At 33.7% G+C, this 18876-nt stretch overlaps 2 protein-coding genes across 2 annotated transcripts; both read left to right on the top strand.

Annotated features, from left to right (window-relative positions):
• The first annotated feature begins 4886 nt into the window (after positions 1-4886).
• LOC128222356 (uncharacterized) lies at positions 4887-10409 on the top strand. Its single transcript, XM_052931332.1, has 2 exons — positions 4887-5245; positions 9445-10409. Exons 1-2 carry the CDS (start codon positions 5136-5138, stop codon positions 9872-9874), a joined length of 540 nt encoding a protein of 179 aa, XP_052787292.1. The 5' UTR covers positions 4887-5135; the 3' UTR covers positions 9875-10409.
• Positions 10410-13868: 3459 nt separating this feature from the next.
• Positions 13869-15867, top strand: LOC128222517 (uncharacterized). Its single transcript, XM_052931562.1, has 2 exons — positions 13869-14205; positions 14564-15867. Exons 1-2 carry the CDS (start codon positions 14084-14086, stop codon positions 15237-15239), a joined length of 798 nt encoding a protein of 265 aa, XP_052787522.1. The 5' UTR covers positions 13869-14083; the 3' UTR covers positions 15240-15867.
• Positions 15868-18876: the final 3009 nt, after the last annotated feature.

Below are 18876 nucleotides of genomic sequence, written 5' to 3'. Positions count from 1 at the left end.
AACAAAATAAATGAATTCACAGCATTTTGAATTTGACTGACTGAATATCGCGTTACCTTTGTTTTTATTGATATGTTTATGTTCTTGTCCCGTATCTGAGAATTGATTTTAACTTAATAACGTAACGGAAACTACACTGTCATTCCCAGAATCACACCATGTGAATGACAACACTGTTAAACAACAATAAAATATATTTATTGTTTAAGAAGATTTTTGTGTCGAGAAGAACTATATCCAATTACGTTATTCACAGGGAAAACATACATCGACGACTGAAAGCAGATGTTGACAAATAAAGCTTCTGGCAACAAACCTAAGTCTCAACTTTACCTAATCTTGGGACCAAATCCCAAGAAACAAGAGAAATATCACCAAAGGGCAAATACCTAACTAATACAAGAATGCTGCTAAACTATAAAACCTTTGTTTCACGTTTGTGTGCTTGCAGGAAACATTCCATAGTACACATTTTAATCTTTGCCCGGCGTAAAATCAGTGCTTTCTGGGATTCAGACGATTAGATAGATGTAGTGTGTTGTATTGTTTAGTATTTTCACTGACTTTCCATTAGTTGGTAGTGCTTTTAATAGTAGATTGACAAGACGAAGCGTACCATCTTGATGTTGAATTATAATAACATTTTAAGTATCCTATGTGGCTCCTATGTACGCATAAACTGTCGTTGGTAAATTTAATATCATATCTATATTGATGTAGATGGTTGGCGTGCAATGTGTTAGTGTTGATGTTTGTGTGTTAAATATATGATTTATTTTTGTCGTTGCAACACTTAAATCCGTAAGAGTCGTAGAAGAGTCATAAAAGGCTAAAACGAGGCATTTATAAATATTATTCTCTTTAAAGAGAACGAAATATCTCATCAATATAATATCTTGTATATCCCTTTGCTACTTGTAAAATGTATGTTAAAAATTTCCCTGACGATATGTGGTGTGTACCTTTTTGTTACTATTATAGTCTTGGTGCCGTGCACCTTTCCACTTGTGGGTTCGTGCATCGTTCAGCTAGTGTTGCAATGCTCAATACTGTAAACTGCGCATATTTTTATTTAAGCAAAACTTTCATTTTTAATTATCGGTTGTATGTTGTGTTTCCGTTATGAATAAATATTCGTCATTTTCTCTTGTAATGTCAAGCAAAATTGAATTAAAACTCACCTTATTCATAATATTATGTGATGATAACGGCGCGGGTTTACTTTTCCATGACCAATTCGTTGACCCATACAGGGTGAAATCAATTTGGTCGAGTTCCACTTTTTCATAGAGCATCTTAGTGAAAATGACATCGTTGTGAAAACGTTAATTTAAGATCCACTCTACTTTAAATCAAATTTTAGGTGAAATGAACCTGATATGTTTATGAATACGGCCGCTGATCTTTTTCACTATTACTAACACAGAAACACAGGTTGTGTTCAATATCTGAGATCAGAATTAACATGGAGTTAATTAAAAGTATTTATTCCATCTAGATTCAATCATAATTGAATTAAAAATTAATAAATTTTAGAGATATAGTTTCTGAATTTCTAAAAATTTGAAAATACCATAAATATATATCCCGAGTCACTGACAAATTAAGTACTCGTACATAAGAGATGTCACACAAAAAAGTCTTTATTGATATTAAGAATGACTCGCGCAAGACACGAAACATAGTACAAATATCAGTCAAATATGTGCGTATGTATTTGTTAGACAGTTTGTAATGGATGAATTTAATATGATTCAAACCATAAGATATCCAGTATCAAAAATAGTGATGTATGAAAAGGAATTTTAGTGGCAAGACCGTATATGAGTTATCTGCATACCGGAGTAAATCGACCACATATCTGATCAATGGGGCTCAAGCCTGTTGAATAAAAACATCATTGTTACCGAATAAAAGGTTACAATGCTAGACAGTGGAAGTCTCTGTTGCCATCTGGCTGTTTAACGCTTGAAACGACAACACTCCAATGTTTATTTTAGTACTAGTACGGGGTTCTTTCGAGGGTAAGGGAGATCACCCTTAACTTACCTCTGAAGAAGTGACCTCGTGTCGTTGATATGCTTCTTTGCGTGACACTTTAAGGAACTTATATCCTTTTAAATCGTACAAAACCTAATCCAACGTCAATTAAACTATACACTATATTCTTTATGTGTTCCTTTAAAAGAAGAAAAAGTCTGATAAGCTCCAAACCTTGTAATAGGACAGGACACATTAAAACAAATAAATTTCGGTTCTGAGGGAGAGGCGCAAGTCAAAAGGTAACGGCCCTAAATTACGCCCTCTCTAAAGTCAAGTCCTGAATCCGCCACAGTAAACATATTACACGAAGACAAAGCGTATAACATACAAATAAGGTAATGGATATTGAAGGTCTGTAACGAAAACGCCCCTTTCAAAACTAAGTCAGCCGGTAAAACTATTCCAATAATTTGTTTTATAAGATTTAAATAAATTATTAGAATATATAGACAGATATAATGATCTAAACGATGTGGTCCTTGACATAGAAACACATGGACCTTTGCCGAATGAAGAACTTGATATTGGCATGGGTTTATAAAGGTGTTGGTAAGCCCCTTGGATGTAATAACATCATTGATTATTAATATCGATCGCTACTCAATATTTTTTTAGCAGCTATAAATTGTAATACTGTTTTGGTTAACAAATTATAAGGACCATTACGAACATTAAAATAAAGCAGGTAACGTAAATTATATAACAGTACCAACAGAAAGTGTAGAGTCATAATATTTTCGAATCAATATCTTAACTAAAAGTATCTTTGAAAAAGTTTTCGAAAATGAATGTCGTGCTGGCACGACATTGGACATTCAAAAATGAAAGTCGTGCTGGCACGACATTGGACATTCAAAATGAAAGTCGTGCTGGCACGACATTGGACATTCAAAAATGAAAGTCGTGCTGGCACGATATTGGACATTCAAAATGAAAGTCGTGCTGGCACGATATTGGACATTCAAAAATGAAAGTCGTGCTGGCACGACATTGGACATTCAAAAATGAAAGTCGTGCTGGCACGACATTGGACATTCAAAATGAAAGTCGTGCTGGCACGACATTGGACATTCAAAAATGAAAGTCGTGCTGGCACGACATTGGACATTCAAAAATGAAAGTCGTGCTGGCACGACATTGGACATTCAAAAATGAAAGTCGTGCTGGCACGACATTGGACATTCAAAAATGAAAGTCGTGCTGGCACGACATTGGACATTCAAAAATGAAAGTCGTGCTGGCACGACATTGGACATTCAAAAATGAAAGTCGTGCTAGCACGATATTGGACATTAGACATTCAAAAGTGAATGTCGTGGTATTCAAAATTGTTACATTCTTCGCAAAGCAACATTAACTAGTTGTTAATTGACACCAATGCATTTTGGCATGATGATAGAGTTCTTGTATAAGATATAGTGTAAAAACTCGCAAATTAAGGTTTTATGGCTTAAACTGTTACTAACGGTTTTAGAAAAATGCATAAAACATCAATTTTTGAACTTAAAAAATCTGCGATCTAATTTTTGTCAGCAGGCCTATATAACTGGTTTCAAAGACAACAAATAAAGAAGTTGTCGAAACGTTCAATCTGTGAGAGTGCAGTTTTAAACTCTCGTAGAACATGTATGTATCATGATTTGAGAACCTGTCCTGTTACCATCTCGGACTTTTGGATAGCTGTAGTATGGCATATGTTCTTTTAAGCTTAATGCGTTTGGGTATAAGTTAGCCCTGAAAAGCAATATAGATATGAGTATTAAATACCTATTCTGTTTTTAGAATCAAATTATTCCTTGTAGTCTCTATTATAAAATTGCCGTACTTTGAACGATTCAAAGAAATAATAATATTTTTATTATTTTGATTCATAATCGATAATTTTAATGATATTTCTTGTTAACATTTAGGTACAAAATGATGATGTGTTAAATTGATGTATTATATTCATGTGTCTTTATGTTTTCGTATTACATTTTAATATGCATCATTTTGAAATAACCTAAATTTATGCCTAGGCCTAAAAAAAATAATATGTCTGTTTCGGGTAACCCGACCCTACCTATAAAAATCCGCCGACCTTAACTATTTTTTTCCGTTTCTGAGCCAAAAAGGGCGGATAAATGCGAATTGGACGATCAGAATTATTGTTTATATGATAAAACAAAGTCAGGCAATGACAGTAATGTAGGAAAGACTGCCATGTGTAAGGAAACACTCTGAACCTACGACAGATTTTGGGAAAAAAATCAAAATGAAATAAAAAAAAATCCCTACATACCCTACCTAAAAATTTTGGGAAGGTTACCCTAAACAAACAATTTTTTTTGGCCTTACGTTATCATTCTAAGCATTTCTTCATGTCAAAATTATCATTTATTCCAGTTATAGGTCTGACATGATGAAAACAAATGTAATAATGCTTTTTAACAATATGTTTTTTGCAGTACTGATATGTGTGTTTGATTAATATTTGCGTAACCTCTTTAAGTATCATTCTAATTCCTTTTGTGTGTATGAGTGTACATGTTCTTTCAGAAGGCCACATTGTAAATAAGACGTGTGCTATGTTTGTTTATAATATGACGCCTATGTCTTAATGTGTTACCTTCTTTGAATAAAGTTATTATTATTATTATTATTATTATTATTATTATTATTATTATTATTATTATTATTATTATTTTATTTTCGTATTTCTTGAAATAACAACTAACGCGTATTGCAGCTAGATTGCAACTGCCACGACAGCGAAAGTACAGTGCTGTTTCCTGAAAATACGAATATGTTAATTGAATATCTATTTATAGAGATTTTCAGAAAACGGATGACTACTATGGCACATCATCAGTTGAAATATATTATGTCATAAGCTATACATTTCAGGTTTTCGTTAAGGTTTCGCTTTATTCTCGTCTCTCTTTTAAGGGTAGAAACATTTGAAACATTTTGATGATAACGATGTTTAAAACATGAATTTGATCATGTTAAATATTATACTCTGTGGATTTAACAAATATATAATATAGTTCAGTGTTTGAACAAATACACGTTCACCTATATTATAGACGTATATTAACAGAAATAACAGAATGGAGTTAAAGCCCTCAGAAATATATTACTCGCAGGATTCAATTAGTAATGCTTTTCGGCATACTTACGAACTCATCGGAGAGACTTTGGATGATATTTGTGAAGACAGGTATTGTTAACATTTTATTGCATCCTTGTAAAAATGTTATTAAGGTTTGGTTTTTCGAATTTTCGAGCAATATAAAGTCAATAAATGATGATAACTTTGATGAAAATAGCAGTAATGTATTTACAAATATGTAATAGGTTAGACAACTTCCAACCAAAACGAAAGAAAAACAACACAAACTGTGTAAAGAGCTGTCATAGTAAGTGACGCATTATAACATAATTATAAGCATTTGTCAGAACTCATGATGGTTGACATCAATGGGGGATTGATGTATGGAGGCTATTTGTTGCCAAAAGTCCAGACGTGTAATTCCCACAATGTGCTTCTTAATCGTACTAAATATCTCTTACATTTGTCAATGTAGACGTGCTATTTGTTGTTTCTATTCGTCAGTTTTTCCGTATTGATTTGTCATTTGTCATTATAGTAGTCAAAATGTATATTTGTCAGATCGACCCTGTATAAACTCACTAAAACATAGATCGTATAAGTTGCCTTTTTAACAATATGACGATGTAATTAAGAAAGCCGAATCATGCATATGTAAAACTGCAATCCTCTTATTTCACAATAAAAACTAAAATTAACTTCATCTTTTATTTTATTTTGACGATCAATGTTCCTAAATGGGTTATAAATCACCATATTATTTAGTCAATTGCAGTTGGGTGTATCTGAGCTGGGCTCACGGACCCAGATTTATACTGCCACTGTCAGTTGTTTTTTTACTTATATACCCAAGCATGCAAAAATTGTTCATTTATTTTATTTACAAGTGGACCATGGGCGGACGTTCAGTGGGGGAAGGGAGGAGGAAGGGCCGGTATCCCCCCCCCCCAGTTGGCCCGCAAGTAAACTTAAAGGTTAATTTTTTTGTCAATATTTCTCAGAAAAAAAACTTAATTACGCCATAATGCACCAATTCAGACTAAAAATATTAAAAGTATTCTAGCGGGAGTACCCCTAAACCCCACTTCCCACATTTTAAACATATTATTGTCATGCCCACTCGAGGGATCATGTCCAAAAAGTTGTGCCCCTAAGTAACGCCCTTCTAACGCAAGTCCCTGTTCAAAACCTGCTCCAGCAAACCCACGAAACTTTTAATGGACATCATAATGATATCCACCTAGTTTTGTCTGATGTTATATATTTAATAAGCATGTATTGTGTAAACGTGTAATTTCAATACATCATTGAAACAAAATATCCATGTGGATGGAAGAACAGCCCTCCAACCCACTTGTGTCCCCCAGTTATGAATTACGGGATCTGCCACTGTGAACCATAACAATCAAGTGGGGGATTTCAAGAAAATGAAAAAATAGATATCGTGAGTCTTAGATTAGAAAAACAAACGTGCGATTTTTCCCCTCCAAAAGGGCTAGGTCCGCTTCACCTAAATGTGAAAAAAGCCCTGACTGTTGAGTGTGGGTGGGGTATAAAAGGTAGCAGCAAGTAATAATTGTTTATTAGCAATAAATTGACTTCATCATTAAAATACTTTATTAATTACCTATAAAATAATATTCGTTACAGTATAATGTACGAGTTATATGAAGTTGTAATCTAAGTGTATTTACTCCATACAGTTCCAGCTACCAGGTAAAAAAACCTCTGGGGCATCTTAGTGAATAATTTCAACTTAAGGAAAATTTAGATTTTTTTCTTCGTAAATTTTAATTTATCTAATATTACTTGCAATTTTAAACATTGCAAAAAGGCAAGAAAGTGTCCTCTAATGGTAGAATTTAAAATAGTGTTTATAGTAATTTAAAGCTGCACTCTCACAGATTGACAGTTTTGACAGTTTTTTGTCCCCAGACTCGGTTGATTTTGGCAGCAATGCTTTCTATACAAATAATAAGATTACTCACACTAAAACAGATCTAAATTGTTTGGAAAACTGCCGACATTTTTCATTTTTTCTTAAAACGTTACTGTAGTATCACTTTTAGCCATAAAACATCAATTTGCGAACGTAAAACTGAAAAACTGTATCTGATCTTTTGTCAGCAGTCTTTTACCACTGGTATCCAGACATTTACGCAAAAATTGGCTTATTCCAAAACAAAAAAATGAAAATAGTTGTCAACACGGTCAATCTGTGAGAGTGCAGCTTTAAAAGAAAAATAAGACAATGGGACTTTTCATTCTTGAAGTATAATTTAATGCTAATGACTTACATTTTGTTGTGTTTGAGTCAAGTATCATTTTGCATACATCTCATTTCATGTCATATGTGCTTATTAATTACTATTATATAGACAAAAACATGTTGTTATTTCATATATTATTTTATTCGACATGAAATAATTCATAATCCATCATGTTTCCAAATCATAGTCCATAATGTCATAATATAGATGATTCGTAATGTCCATAATAACGTTCGCAATGTCCATGGTCCAAAGTATCCATAATTGGTTTAAATAGAGCCGAGTGATAGCGGAAATTTCCGAAAGACGTAAGGAGGAGTTAAGACATGGTTAAGGCGGGTTAAGACATGGTTAAGGCGGAGCTATCTATAAATAAAATTAAATTCATCTCGTAAACATGTTGAACTGCGAATGAAAAGTCACCATCATACAATGTACTTTGTAGAACTACGAACTGAAATCTGTCTTCTACACACCGCAATATAAAACTCGGCATGTGACTTTCACAGAATGACGTGTGTTACTTTATAAACACGACTGAATCGTCTGTTGAATAGATGCAACGAGAATATAACTCCAATTGGTACAATTAAAAATGAAAATGTGCAGTGTAAAGTGTAAACATACAACCAATGAGTTGGCGGTTGTAAAATGTAAATTGGTAAATCATCAATATTACAAACCTAAAATACACACATACACGTCTGGACTTTTGGCAACGAATAGCCTCCATATTGATGAAGCATATAACATGTACAAATGTTTTGTGTATAAAGTTACTGTGTATTAAAGCTGCACTCTCACAGATGCACCAGTTTTACAATTTTTTTATTTTTTATCTTGGAAAGAGCAAATGTTTGCGTAAATATCTGCAAACCAATGATATAAGATTGCCGACAAAAAATCAAATCGCAGATTGTCATATTTCCGTTCGAAAATTAATGTTTTATGGCTTAAACCGTTTAAGAAAATAACATAAAACGTCTTTTTTTAACTTAAATAAATAAATCTGCGAACTTATTTTTTGTCAGCAGTGTTATATTACTGTTTTCCATGGACTTTCGCAAAAATTGGCTTGTTCCGGGACAAAAAATAAATAAGTTGTCAAAACGTTTAATCTGTGAGAGTGCAGCTTTAATGAAGCAATACAAGTCACAAAAACAGTATTGAACACAAATTATCTGTCAGTGTTGTTTTGCAACATATCGGGACACCCACGAATAGTCACTTTAATATGAAAATGTTGGTCTTATGCCAAATAGTCAAGAAAGATACCAATCACATTAAAATCAGTTCCTCAATTCTCGCTTCACAATAGTAAGATACGGACACAGCGTGATTAAATAAATGACGTCACGATATGATTTTATTGATTGAATGTCGATATGCGCTTCTTCCCTGGATATAATCAAGTCGAGTCAGAACGCGTAACTCGCGTAAAACGCCCTATTGCCGGGAACCGGAAGTAAAGTTGTTTACATTATCGAAGGGTGATTTCCGCTGCAAATCATGCACCCATTGTTCTTACCTTTACTGTCCGCCATTTTGTTCTTATGTAGTTCTCTATCCTTACGGCTTTTAGGTAGTATGGAATTTTGACCCGAGAACAATGTTCTTGAACCTTGTTCGTGTCGTTAGGGCGATTGTGTTTTGGGTCGGACACAGAAGAACGAAGCGCCTAAAGACGCAAATATAAGTTGGAATGACACATGTGTTCGAGACAAGCGTCTATTTCCCGGAAAGTGGTCAAACCGCGCCTGTCAAAACATCGACCTTCGGAGATAACCTGCTGTCTTAAATCCTATATATACCCGCCACATATCGTTAAAGCAAACATGATGAGCTCGTAAGAGGTTAATAAAAGCTCATTTTCGCGTGACAACATGCAAATAAATGGGCGTGATTTGGCCAAACCTGTCAACACTTGATTCACAACTATTGTAAAAGAATGTCTGATTTTCAGTTTGTAATTGGTTCTGATAGTGGAACACATTTAACATCGTAGACAACAATAATAATATTATAATTGTTTTACAGATGCAGTATTTACTCTATCCCGACGATATCTGTCATGCGGAAGAATGGAAGATGGATAACTTCAGACAATCGCCGATTGTGGGTCTTTCGACAGCTCGAACGCCTTGGAAAATGTGATACTGTACCCGTTTACGTCACTGATCAAATCCCCCCTGAGAAGATGACGTCATTAAATGGCGGCGACGCAGTACGCGTGCGCGGAAATCCAGGAGGAAGTTGGCATCTGAAACCTAAACCGGTTGTAAACCAACGGTATACATCATACCCACGTTATAGTGTTCAACCGAAGCCTAAACCGGTCGTATACCCTACTCCCGAATCTGTCTACACACCAAGACGGGAGACAAATTATGGTACTGAAGCAATGCATACACAGTATAGGCCAGTCCAAGAGGAAAATAGTGAGAGAAGTCTGTGCACGATTTTATAAAGTACCGTATGTGAGACTGGAACATGTCTGTGATTAATTATTTATCTTTTAATTAAAAGTTGGATGCTGGATATTTTAGTTGCCTTTGTTATAAAACTTTGTTTCTCTAGTCTTTTGGGGTTTTGACTTGAATCCATATATTATTTATATATTACCGTCAAACATATAAAAATATGTTCTTCACCTGTATTTCACATTCAATTAATTATAAAAGACGTTAATTAATATCTTCCAGTGTTTCACACATGAAGTTTGTATCACTAACTAAGATGCTAGCTATTACCATATATTTAAAATAAGTATATGAGTTTTAACAAATTTTATCATAAGCTTTTGTGAACTGGTCATTTGAAATGTGAATATTAAATGTCATTCAAGTACAATATACGACATGTATTTCGACTGTGCACTCATAGTATTGCATTTACTTGCACAAATGTCATAGTGTGATATATTATGATTTTTAAAATTTTTCATTTATGCCTATTTGCAGATTTCTGTTAAACCTTTATGTGCATTAAAGTATGCTTTATCACTTGCTTTGTTATCAAATGTCCTTGAATAATAAACTGTTATTGCGATGTCCCATAGAATATATAGCAATATAAATATGTCCTTACATCCCCACGTCATAAAATCCGGTGGACGTTCATTCTAGCAAGATTTGTTTTTTAAATGTCTATACATCTTACACATACTTGGATGGCGTATTATTTAGTTTGTCGGGTAAATAGTTTTTTATATTCTTTTAATATTAGACTTCAGAACGTCTGGATCATTTGCTTGATTCCTCTATGATTACGCTGTAAATTAATACGTCATTTCCATCGCTACTGTCCAGCAATAACCTAAACATTACCTTTATAATAGAAAGATGACGGCGAGGGTATATTTTATGAGCGATTAGAATGTATCTTTATTGACAGGTTTGGTGAAGGTTACCTTTATCCAATTATTGATAATAAGTTAAAAGCCATATATACGTGTTAATTTACTCGTAGGTGAGTGGTTAACGTGCAGGACCAAACATATTTTGTTCAAAGAAATCTTGTTCGAATCCCGGCAACAAAAGCCCTTTTTTATTTATTTCTATTGACTGCAGATAACAACTTTACACAAACAAATGGCAATGTCTTCGTAATGACTTTGTGATGTCTTCCTTATGTCTTCATTATGTCTTCGTTATGTCTTCGTGATGTCTTCGTAATGTCTTCGAAATGACTTTGCAATGTCTTCGTACGTCTTCGTAATGTTCTCCTCGTGACTTCTTAATGTCTTCGTAATGACTTCGCAATGTCTTCGTACGTCTTCGTAATATCTTCGTCGTGACTTCGTTATGTCTTCGTAATGACTTCGCAATGTCTTCGTACGTCTTCGTAATGTCCTCCTCCGGTGACTTCGTAATGTCTTCTTCATGACTTCGTAATGTCTTCGATATGTCTTCGTTATGTCTTCATTATGTCTTCGTAATGTCGTCGAATGTTAACGCCAACTGTAAAATAAGGAGTGAAAATAACAACTTTCAGAACTACTTTTAAATGCCTTGATCAAAACAGAACACGGGAGTTCAATAAATTATGTCAAAAATGATTAAAAAAAATATAAAAGAAATGTTTTATAAATTTAAATAAATATATAATTGGAAATTAACAACTTTTACTGATTTACATTTTACTGATCTTTGAAGCTGAATGTTCGAACATTTGCTTTCATACCAAACAAATTACAGACAAAAACAACTGTTCGAACATAAATAGAATTTTATATCATCGTTCAAATGTATTTTGAACTGTTAGTGTTAACCATTGCAGTACGTAAAATGAGCTTCCTGGAGAATTCACACAACAATTTACAGATAGATCCGATATTTTTTTACCCCACCCACACCTCAAAATGTGTCAACAAACTAGCGTGGCATTTACTCTTTTAATATCTGGAAAACAAACATTTTAAAGCGAAACAGACTGGTCTCTCCACATTTGTTTTGCTAACACATTTGACCTTCCAAATTTTCATTCTTTAAATAGCGGCGTAGTATGGTTTGATTCATGTCCATCTTAAAATAAAAAGTGTTTTCATTATTTTTGGAACATATGTGCACTAATAATACTTCATTGTTTACTGTTCATAAAGCTTTGCAATAAAAAAAAAAACGAGCGAATATTAAGCTATAAGAATGAATAGCAGAGAACTATTTCTCAGCAAACCGAAAGTAGAAAAGCTGACAGCTATAATTATGCATGCGTAAAGCCCACCCTTTTCAAAAAGGGGGGGGGGGGTAATTCAGAAATAAATAAAAAACAAATAAAACTCCGAAAATAAGCATAAAAGAAACAGAAAATTTGTTTATTTCAGTGTAAGATCGTATTTAATTTCACTCATGATCATAAAAAACTACAACTTTACTCGTGGCTTCACCACTCGTGAAAATATGTTTTTCTATGACACTCGTGAAATAAAATACGATCTTACACTGAAATAAACAAATATCCTCTATGTATCCTTCATTTATGCAGAATCTGTACTGGGATATTAAACACAATTATTATTAACAATCTCCAGTATTTCCATCAATCGCTATGTAAAGTACATAACTTGCACTAAATCGTATCAAGACTACAATGGAAACTATCGGGACACACACAATCGCTCAGTACCATGACAAGTCGTCAACTATCGGTTAATGCATGCCACACTGTCACGACATTTCTGCTCATTCCACTTCGGCGATATTGAAATGGTAGCCGTGTCCTTATACATGTTAAGTCGTAATGTTGTGTACGGGTGTTTTTCGAAATCGCTGTGATGTATTAGGGCCTTATCTTTACCCACGTCACACTGTCATAACAATTGTCGAAAAACTTCTAAAATCATAGTGGCAAACTACTTTAATTCTTAGAACATGCGGTGTTTAACTTGCTAAAAAACGGGAACAAACGTTCGCGTTGACATTTTCACACTGTGAACACTTAAGTTCAATACGTCGTTTTGATTCAAAAAGCGTGTCTTTGACATTTTTAATGTAGTGTTCGATTGGTTTGATATTGTAAGCTTTTTCATAGTATATTCAATGGAATGTTTTGGTCATGTGTCATATTGACTTAAAGCTGCACTCTCACAGATTGAACGTTTTGACATTTTTTTTTAATTTTTGTCTTTGAATGAGCCATTTTTTTCGAAAATCCATGGACACCAGTTATATAACACTGCCGACAAAAATTAAGATCGCTAATTTGTATATTTAAGCGAAGAAACTGATATTTTATGCATGTTAGTATATATGTGAGAGTGCAGCTTTAAACTGGCTTCTATTTTGACGTGCGATCTCTTTACATTTTTTATTTATTCAATGGGGCTTCAGCTACATAAGATAGCACGGTCTTGCCTTCCAGTCCACTTACATTGTCGTAGGTTGAACTGTTCAAATAAATAATATTTTATTCTTTTGATTCATAATCGATTTGAAATTGATTTCGTATTTTCAGAATTTGTTTCTGCAAATAACATAAAAAGTGTATTAAAGTTGCACTCTCACAGATTTACCATTTTTACAACTTTTTTTATTTTTTTTTGTTTTGGAAAGGGCATTTTTTAGCGTAGATATCTGCAAACCAATGATATAAGACTGCTGACAAAAAATCATATCGTAGATTTTCATATTTCCGTTCGAAAATTAATGTTTTATGGCTTAAACCGTTAAAAAAATGCATATTAACATCATTTTTTGAACTTAAATATAAACATTTCGATTTTTTTGTTAGCAGTCTTAAATAACTGGTTTCCATGGATTTTCGCAAACATTGGCTCGTTCCAAGACAAAAAAATTTGTCAAAACGTTCCATCTGTGAGAGTGCAGCTTTACAGCTAATATTAATATTAATACTCATGACTGAACATTCAAATAGAAGCGCAACGAAAAACGAAAGTAGAGTACTATTTTCTAAAAATATGACTTACCTGCTGACAGAGAATTTTAGAAAATGGATGTGTCCTATTTTACTCATTATCAGATAAATTAGATTATGTAATACCTGTTAAGTTTTCATCCATTTTCAGTAAGGTCGTTTTGTTTAAAAGAATCATTGTTTAAAACATGAATTTGAACATGTTAAATATAAACCTCTTTGGACTTATTGAACTGCTATAAAACTAATGATATAAGCTAGTTTATGGACACATTTACATAAATAATAGAAGCATAGTAGCAGCATGGAGTTAAAACCTTCACAAATATATTTCTCGCAGGATTCCATTAACAATGTTTTTGACAAAAGATGTCAGCATAGTTACCAACTCATTGGAGAAACCTTGGATGCGATTTGTGAAGATAGGTATTATAAACGTTTTAATTCATGCTTTATATAAAACACGTTATATCATTTGGGTATTCGTTCGAATTTTCGAGTAATATACAATAAAGAATGAATATTGATAATGTTCGTGAAACTATCAGTAATTAGTTTATAGATATAATAAGTATATAATAATAATAATAATAATAATAATAATAATAGTAATAATAATAATAATAATTATTTTAATAATAATAATAATAAAAATAATTATAATAATAATCATAATAAAAGTAAGAGTGATTTGGTTAATACTGTAAACACTAGTTTCATGATGTTTGTGGAAGTGGAACTCATTCGTAGACATCGAAGACAATAATAATATATGTTTTTGTAGATGCAGTATTCATTCTGTCCCGACGATTTCTGTCATGCAAAAAAACGGAAGGTGGATCACTGCCGACAACCGCCGATTATGGGTCTTTCGACAACTCGAACGCCTTGGAAAATGCAAAACTGTACCCGTTTACACCACTTACCACATTCCCGCTGGGAAGATGACGGCATTTAATGGCGGCGACTCAGTACGCGTGCGCGGAAGTCCAGGAGGAAGGTGGCATCTGAAACCTAAACCAAAACCGGTTATACACCAACAGCGTCTATCGACAGACCCACAAATGCCCTCGTTGAATAGATCTTTTGTCAGGGAACATGAGAAGTATTCGACACCTTATTCAGTTCGACCAAAGCCTACTCCCTCCATATATGGCTACACTTCTCCAGTATCTGATCCGGTTGTGAGCCATCAGTATAAATCCTTTTCGCGTCCACCGAGTGACATTCAAGCACCCTCGTTAAATAGATCATATATTCGCGAACAAGAACGAATATCGACACCGCGTTCAGTTCGACCCAAACCTCCACCCGCCGCATATCACTACCCAACCTCCGTACCTAACTACTCTTCACAAAGGCAGTTAGTTCGTGATGATGAAGTACAGGTTACCATGAATGAACCTAATAGGCCAGTTCAACCGGAAGAAAGAAGGATAATTTGCTGTACAATTTTATAACGAAATTAGTACGGTATGTTTGATAGACTCTAACTTATCCGTGATGAGTTATTTATTCGGCATGGTGTTGTTAATTTTTAATGCACATGTCATTTCTTATTCCAATGTTTACCATTGGTGAAACTAGAAAGTCACCTATCACCAAATGTATATAATACATCTTTGTTAACAAGTTTGTACAAATTGTATCACAAGGTTCTGAAGCATGTCCTTTGCAATAAGGATATGACATTTGATGTGGAAATACAGTGTACGATACATTACGATTAAATTGAACATTCATTGCATTTAATCGCACATACAGCGCAGGTATATTTTTATACCGTTTATGGTTATCATTATTATTCATATATATATTTGAAATGATATTTTATTAATGTTAAGTGTGCCATATTATATTTTTTTCCAAATATTTTACTACTTCATATTTGTATGTATTTGCATTAAAATGTCGTTTTTCTTCCTTCAAATGTCATGTTTACTGCATTTATCGAAACTGTTTTTAAAATGTACGATGATTTCTATAGTTCAGCTATTTTAAATGTCTTAATATTCATTGAAGCATAATATTTGTTATCATCAATAACATTGTTTGTGTTACTGTTATCCTTGAATACGTTTCAATAAACACGGGTAAAAGTCGTACACTTTTTCAGTATTTTTGTCCAACAAGTTTCTGAATTCAATGAATGCGCTACCTCTGTGTGTATAATTTTATATACTCATTATTTCCACCCTAGAGTGATTGAAATGTTTACAAATAAAAACAGTCGATTACAATATATATATATACAACTACAAGCATATGAGATACGCAGTGAAAACAAATTAAAGCTATGATTCATTTATCATGTCATGATTGATAAACAGTATTTGATAAAATTTAGCTTAAAGCTATTCTTGTGATTGAAATCATGTTTAAATGCATAAAATATAGGGATTGGGTTGATCCCTACCTACTGCGAATCAGTCCCACCTATGTCAGGCTAGTGCCCTTAGAACGCCAGCATGCACCAACAATTAATTTAGAATGTATCTGTAAAAACTTATCTTGTTATCGCACTTGTCTTAAAGAACTTGTCTAAAAAGAAACGCAAGTAATTAAAGAAGGTCAAATGATGTACATATATATTCACCATTCTTTAAAGAAAAAAAAAATACGTATGAATTAGGAGCTAAACGCACACGTTAACAAAGTGTTCAGAATAAGTCGATGTAAGTATAGATATAATATGAGCACATATATACATATCTACCATAAAGAGTGCATGTTATTAAAACTTCAAAACAAAACTATTATATTAAGATATGATGTGAAACGGTTTTTGATATGATGCGATACAAATATTGATAATAATGATAGCCAGAGCCTAGGGTTATCTTAAAGTCACACTAGTATTATATTACTGCACACGTCGTGAGATTTAAATAGCACAATAATTGTGTGCACATTCCTCTGGCCAAGATGTCTGCGTCAGTTTTAGAAACTACTGAGTTCTGAGTGCATGATAGCATTTCAGATATGTCGGTCTGATAAGCAGTACTGGCCGTGATCTCGAATATCCGCACACATTGTAGTTGTGTACGTTGAACGTGAAAATATATACACTTACGATGCAGTTGAAGGTCATGTGCAATTATACCGCAAGCAGTGGCGTAGCAAGACGGTTTTTGATGTGTACGCAAGTACTTCCCCGGAAAATTATTGTTTACCAGATTGTCTGTAGTGATTTCTCGTAGCATTCTGGGCCAGTATTCAATATTGATCTAATCCTTATCCTTAGACATGCCTCAATGATTTCATTCAGTCTATTGGTCAGCTTAATATACAGGCCAATCAAAACACTTAGTTTCTTATCTTGAATTTAAGTTCAATCTAAGTTGCTTATTGAATACTGCCCCAGACCCCTTAACGTATCAAAGTTTTGTCAACAAAAGGATAATGGTTTAATTGATATGTAGAGGGAATGAGGTTGATCATAAAATGATATTGATCATCCTGACACCATCCGATAAAAGTGATGCCATAATAATCATGATGGCTGACAGCTACCACAATGCATTTTTAGGCAAAAAAGCAGTGATATGTGTGATCAGCATGTATACAGCTATACACGCCAATGCTTGTGGACGCCCTTAAAGCTACACTCTCACATATTGGACGTTTTGACAACTTTTTTATTGTTTGTCTTGGAACGAGCCAATTTTTGCGAATATCCATGGAAACCAGTTATATAAGACTGCTGACAAAAAATCAGATCGCAGATTTTTATATTTAAGTTAAAAAATTAATGTTTTATGCATTTTTCATAAACCGTTAGACCATAAAATATTACTTTTCGAACGGAAATATGAAAATCTACTATTCGATTTTTTGTCAGCAGTCTTATATCACTGGTTTGCAGATATTTTCGCAAAAAAATTTGCTCTTTCCAAGACAAAAAAATCAAAAAGTTGTAAAAATGGTAAATCTGTGAGAGTGCAGCTTTAATAAAACTTAAAAACCACAAGTATTTATAACATCATCATTCAACATTTAATCACTACAGACTCGGTACTCATCGCAACGGATGCTATTAGCATTCTTCTGTATGGACACAATGAAACAGTCACACGAACACAAGCGCTAGTTTCCTGTTTTTTTACGTCTTACAAAATTATAAAAGACTGTCAAGTTGCTTCTCTTAATATACAAACAAGACAATTTACTGGTGATCATGGTGTTGCGTTGGTAGGTTTTAACTCTTCTCATGACTCTGAAAGATCACCCAGCACAACACTTTGAATGGCTTGATAGAGGTCTTGTTGATCGGCCCTGATTGTGTCAGACAAATCGGATGGCTTTTCTGTCTCATCAACATTGACCGATCTTGAGTGTCTCTCGTATTTTGGCAAATATAAATTTATTTATATCATCAATTATAAAAAAAGTTTAAAAAGTCGGCGTTTTCATGTTTGGTGTTTTTAATGATAAAATACGATGGTTATGTAAATATCCAAGTATTATATGGGTAGTATTTTTCTTTTAACACTTTTGGCTGTAAGTACTATTGTAACAAAGGTTTATTTTTTATTTTATTTTATTTCATACGCAGGTAAAATTTAGGAAAAGAAATACTAAGAATGCAGCTTTATTGCACCACCGCTACACATGTACAATAAGTGTGTATGTAAGTAACACAGAATATTTATACCTTGTTCTCCATCTTTAAACTTCTCTGTGAAACATCATCTCGTGAGCTGAAGATCTCGGCTGTATGAATCAAAGATAGAGTCGTGCAGCGCCTCTGACATTTGGTTAAGTCGCTTCGGGAGCGGACACTGCGCCGAGTAGAGTGTTTCAGCGTTAAAAAGGCGTTCATCCAATTCTGCAGACAGGTGATCAATGAATGGCAGGAACATATTTATCTTCTGTTGGAACTAAGGTCATTTAGGTCTATATTCCGGTGGTGTCAATTGGCTTTGCGCAACTCTTTGAAAAGATGGCTCAATGGCATTGTGTTTGGCAATGTTTATGGCACTTTCGAAGAGAGCGTCTCATATTGCTGGGTCATTACTTTCGTCGTTGATCATGGTGTTTCCAACCTTTGACTCCTCTACTGCGACGAAAAGATCACAGTCATTCTTTTGTAATAGG

The sequence above is a fragment of the Mya arenaria genome, chromosome 16 (genome assembly GCF_026914265.1).
Source record: "Mya arenaria isolate MELC-2E11 chromosome 16, ASM2691426v1".
Taxonomy (NCBI): domain Eukaryota; kingdom Metazoa; phylum Mollusca; class Bivalvia; order Myida; family Myidae; genus Mya; species Mya arenaria.
This window is presented reverse-complemented; position numbering and strand designations above follow the sequence as displayed.